The following is a 4,907-nucleotide window of genomic DNA, read 5'->3' as shown; positions in this document are numbered from 1 at the left end:
GACATAGCAACCAAACAACAATTCCTAGATATTTTATTTATTTGCATTTTTTTGGTTGACTTTACTTGGTTATGTATGATTGTTGTTATGTTTTGTTGCATTTGATTGGGTAATATACTGTTGAGAATTCTTGGACCTATATTCATTGAAGATATGGCCTTTAATTTTCTGTTTTGGTGGTATCTTTGGTTTTTGTATTAGGGTAATTGTGGATTGATAGAATATCTTTGGGAGTGGCCCCTTCTCTCCAACAGTTTGAAAGTGTTTGAGAATGATTAGTATAATCTTTTCCTTGTATATTTGTTAGAATTCACCTGTGAAGTCATCTGGTCTTGGACTTTTTTGTGGGGAATGTTTTTGTTTTTTTTAATTACAGATTCTATTTCATGTCTAGTGATTGTTCTATTTAAATTATTTATTTCTTCTTGATTCAATTTGGTGGGCTATATGTTTCTCAGACTGTTGTCCATTTCTTCTAGCCTTTCAAAAATTTGTTGTCATATAACTGCTCATAGTATTTTCTTTTCTTATTTCTGAGATATCAATTGAGATTTCTCCTTTTTCAGTTTTTATTTTTTGAGGTTCTTTTTTTCTTCATAGTGAACCTGGCCAGAGTTTTGTCAATTTTGTTAACCCTTTCAAATAATCAGCTCTTGGTTTTATTGTATTTTTGTCTTGTTGTTTTTTCTTTTAATATCTATTTATTTCCTCCCTGATCTTTGTTATTTCCTTCCTTTAGATAACATTGAGTTTTGTTTGTTCTTTATCTAATTATTTTAAGTGGTCTGTTTGGTAGTTTGAGTTTCTCTTGGTTTTTGGTTTTGTTTTGTTTTGTGAGGAAGGCCTTTATTGCTATGAACTACCAAGAAATGGTTTTGCTCCATCCTATAGATTTCATATGGCTGTGCTTCATTTTCTTTTGCCTCAAGGTATCTGTTAATTTCTTTTAAATTTTTTTTTTTAGTGTTTTCACTGAGCCATTTATTTGGTAGCATGTTATTTAGTCTCCATGTAATTATTTTTTCCTCATTTTTTTTCCTGTGGTAATTTCTGGTTTCAAGCTGTTGTGGTCAGAAAAGATACTTGAAATAGTTTCTACACTATTAATTCATTCTATGCTAATTAATTTATTTGGTTGTGCTGGGTCCTCATTGCTATGCAGGCTTCTCTAGTTGCAGCATGCAGAGGCTACTCTTCCTTGTAGTGCACAGGCTTCTCGCTGCAGTGGCTTTTCTTATTGTGCAGCATAGGATCTAAGGCACATGGGCTTCAGGAGCTGTGGTGCATGGGCTCAGTAATTGTGGTTTCCATGCTGTAGACCGTAACTGTGGCTCACAGGCTTAATTGCTCCGCAGCATGTAGGATCTTCCCAGATCAGGGATCAAATCCATGTCTCCTGCATTGGCAGCTGGATCTTGACCACTGAATCACAAGGGAAGCCTCTACTATTTTTTTTAAATAACAGTTTTTGCCATCTATGTAACTCATTCTATGCTTCATTATAAACAGATCAGGAAACTTTAAGACTGAAAAATCATTTTGTAATGATGCTCTAGGAAACTAAGTCATTAAATAGATCAGTGGCTCCTACCCAGTGTTTCATGAGAGAATCAATGGAAGAAGGTCTTCCACTCAGATTCCTGAGGCTCACATAGTATATTCTAATTCTGCTGGTCTGAGATGGACACAGAACTGAACTTTATAGATACTATTAATAAAGGCAATAAGTAATTCTAAAGCAGATGAGCAAAGAACTACTCTGTAAACAGTGATGTGGATTGAAGACTTTGCATTTTCATATTATTTAGAGGTACTACATTCCTGTTTGGTGGAACAAAACAACACTGGAAACTTTATAATGCTCATTAATTTAACAAGTGAATGATTTTGAGCACCACCTGTGTGCTTGACAATATTCTTCATTTTACAGGTGCAGATATTGACCTTTCTCTCATGAAACAACAAGAAACTTGGCAAATATTATGGTACATGAGGTTATCAAGTATGAATGGTGTAGAGGGCTGATGAGCATAATATCTTTTCCCTCATCAGTGTATCATCTAGGATGATTGAATAGAAATTCCAAGATGGAGAAAGGAAAGGATATCAAACATTTGTTTTTTCTTCTAGATGAAGTCAGGTTGAGGGACTCTATGCAACCCCATAGACGGCAGCCCACCAGGCTCCCCCGTCCCTGGGTTTCTCCAGGCAAGAACACTGGAGTGGGTTGCCATTTCCTTCTCCAATGCATGAAAGTGAAAAGTGAAAGTGAAGTCGCTCAGTCGTGTCCGACTCTTAGCGACCTCATGGACTGCAGCCCACCAGGCTCCTCCATCCATGGATTTTCCAGGCAAGAGTACTGGAGTGGGGTGTCATTGAGGGAAGCAGCTCTTAAAAACTGGTTGACTTTTTCAGGGATTAGAAAATATAATTCTTACAGGGATAATATTTTAATTAAAAAATGCCTCTTTGCAGGTGCATCACTAAGATTGTTTGCAGCTAAAAGGAAAACTCTGCCCTCTATCTGGTGGACTGAAACCTCCCCATCAACTTTTTTAGTGAACATAGAACTTCTTTGTTTCTAAGACTGTATGCAAGAGGGTTCAGGAGAGGGGTAAGGACAGTCCCAAAGAGAAAGAGACCCTGGTTCAACTTTGGAGTCTTGGCAGAACCAGGCCTCATGTAGATGCACATACCTGGACCAAAATAGAGACCCACCACACAGAGATGAGAGGAGCAAGTGGCCAGAGTCTTGTTCCTGCCTTCTGGGGAGTTCATTCGGAGTACAGCAAGGAAGATGAGAATGTAGGAGGACAAGATGAGAGATAAGGGCAGCAGCAGGACTAGGATGCTGGTCACTGCTACAGCCTTCTCATAGGCTGAGATGTCCTCACAGACAATCCTAAGAACAGCCATGACTTCACAGAAAAAGTGAGGAATCTCTCTGGGGCTGCAGATGTGAAAATGTAAGGTGAAAGCAGTGTGGCCAAAGGAAGTACGGGCACCTCCAGCCCAAGACATGGCAGCCACCTGCCAGCACATCCTAGGACTCATGATGACAGGGTACCGCAGGGGATTGCAGATAGCCACATAGCGATCAAAACACATGACAGTTATAAGGATGCATTCTCCAATGGCTACTGTCAGCGAGAAAAAGATTTGAGTCCCACAAGCCAGGAATGAGATGCTTTGCCATCCAGAGAAGAAGTTGGCCACCATCTTGGGTATGATGCTAGAGGTCAAAGTCAAATCCATTAAGGAGAGCTGACTGAGCAGGAAGTACATGGGAGTATGGAGCCGGGAATCCAACCAAATGAGGAGGACCAGAAGAGTGTTGCCAATGAAGGCAGCCATGTAGATGAGGAGAACAATGGAAACCAAAGCTGTGGTGTATCTAAATTCAGGGAAGAATCCCAGGAGGATGAAATTTGTGGATTCTGTCTCATTCCCTCCCCACATGGCTCTCTGCGATGACAACACAAAGGGAGGAGATTAAAAAAAAAAAAAGTCAGTGCTGAAACAGTTTTTTAAAGTTTGTTTAAAATAATTTATAACAAAAATGACAAGCATAAAGTGTTTATCCATGATCATCTGCATCAATTCTTAACATTTTTTTTCAGTAACCCCGAACCACAATCTAATGTACTTTAGAAACCAGAGTGTAAGTTTTTAAATGTAACTCATTATCATTAATGTTTGAAATATATTTTCTTATATTAAGAACAATTTTTGATCATTACAGTTTCTTCTTTAGAATGATGTTTGTTATTGGGTTGAGAAATCACAATCACCACTTGCACATTTTCAGTTTTTTGCTGTTTTTAGAAAATGATGATATTTCCATTTTTATCTTTTCAATGATTTTCTTAGCAATATTTCTGAGGAATAATTTACATTTATTTCCAGGTCATATAATATAGTATTTATTTGCTCATGAAAAATAGTACTAATTTAATTTATACAAGGATTTAAAACATTTTTAAATGCTCCTGCTTAATCAAAGCTTCTGGCCTTGGGCATTATAAACATACAAATATACTGGTCATTAGGACTGTGTTTTGTGTTATGTACATTTAAGGTTATTTTAAGCTTTTAATGTAATCGACCCTTCTTTATACTCTGGCAAATAAATGCATTATATCTACATGGTTTCGATACAATAAATTCATACCAAGTATCAATAAGGGAAAAAGGTATTTCTACATGAACTAGCAGGGTGCCTGATATTGTAAAATTCATATTACCTAAAATTTTAGTTACAGTATTTATGTGCATGATCGACACAGAGAAATTTTAGGGCTCCTTTCTCTCAGGCTTAGGAACTTTTTCTTTTAAAACTCTCTGAGCTGTATACAATCCTTCTCCTTGATACCTGTATAACCCTTTAAATTCCTAGACATACTCCTGCTGGGGTTACAAGAGGACTTTACTCATCTCTACTGAGATTCACAGGGCTTAGTTACAAAAACCTGACCAAACAGTATAAGGATGGGAAAACTGTAAACAAGTACTCATGAAAATAGTTTTAAAAATTCTAAAAAAGATCAAAGTGACCTAACAGTGTATTAAAGCCTCATAATTGTCCAAATTTAATGTAAGCACAATTAACATTAGATTGTTTATAAAGTAAGAATGGATGTGTCTAAGCATTTGAACAGATTAAAGAAAAAGTATACACATTAGAACAAAAACTTGATAAAATTAATTACTAAATACTGATTTAAAATCCATCCTAACTATTAATAACTAGTAGTAGAATAAGATATTCTAACATCCTATTGTATTACTTTCCTGCCAATATGTGACATTCATTTGTTAATGGAATTACTGAAAATATTATCTCTAAGGAGCTTCCCTGGTGGCTCAGATGGTAAAGCGCCTGCCTGCAATGCGGGAGACCTGGGTTC

At 36.8% G+C, this 4,907-nt stretch overlaps 1 protein-coding gene across 1 annotated transcript; it reads right to left on the bottom strand.

Annotated features, from left to right (window-relative positions):
• Positions 1-2,344: 2,344 nt before the first annotated feature.
• Positions 2,345-3,459, bottom strand: LOC113896268 (olfactory receptor 2M5-like). Its single transcript, XM_027548503.1, has one exon. It carries the CDS (start codon positions 3,457-3,459, stop codon positions 2,521-2,523), a length of 939 nt encoding a protein of 312 aa, XP_027404304.1. The 3' UTR covers positions 2,345-2,520.
• Positions 3,460-4,907: the final 1,448 nt, after the last annotated feature.

This window comes from Bos indicus x Bos taurus, chromosome 7 (assembly GCF_003369695.1).
Source record: "Bos indicus x Bos taurus breed Angus x Brahman F1 hybrid chromosome 7, Bos_hybrid_MaternalHap_v2.0, whole genome shotgun sequence".
NCBI classification, from domain to species: Eukaryota; Metazoa; Chordata; class Mammalia; order Artiodactyla; family Bovidae; genus Bos; species Bos indicus x Bos taurus.
The sequence above is the reverse complement of the archived record's forward strand: the minus strand, read 5'-3'. Positions and strand labels throughout refer to the sequence as shown.

What these genes read in the sequence shown, in the direction of transcription:
- LOC113896268 (XM_027548503.1), bottom strand. Translation starts at nt 3,459, where the DNA reads ATGTGGGGAGGGAATGAGACAGAATCCACAAATTTCATCCTCCTGGGA.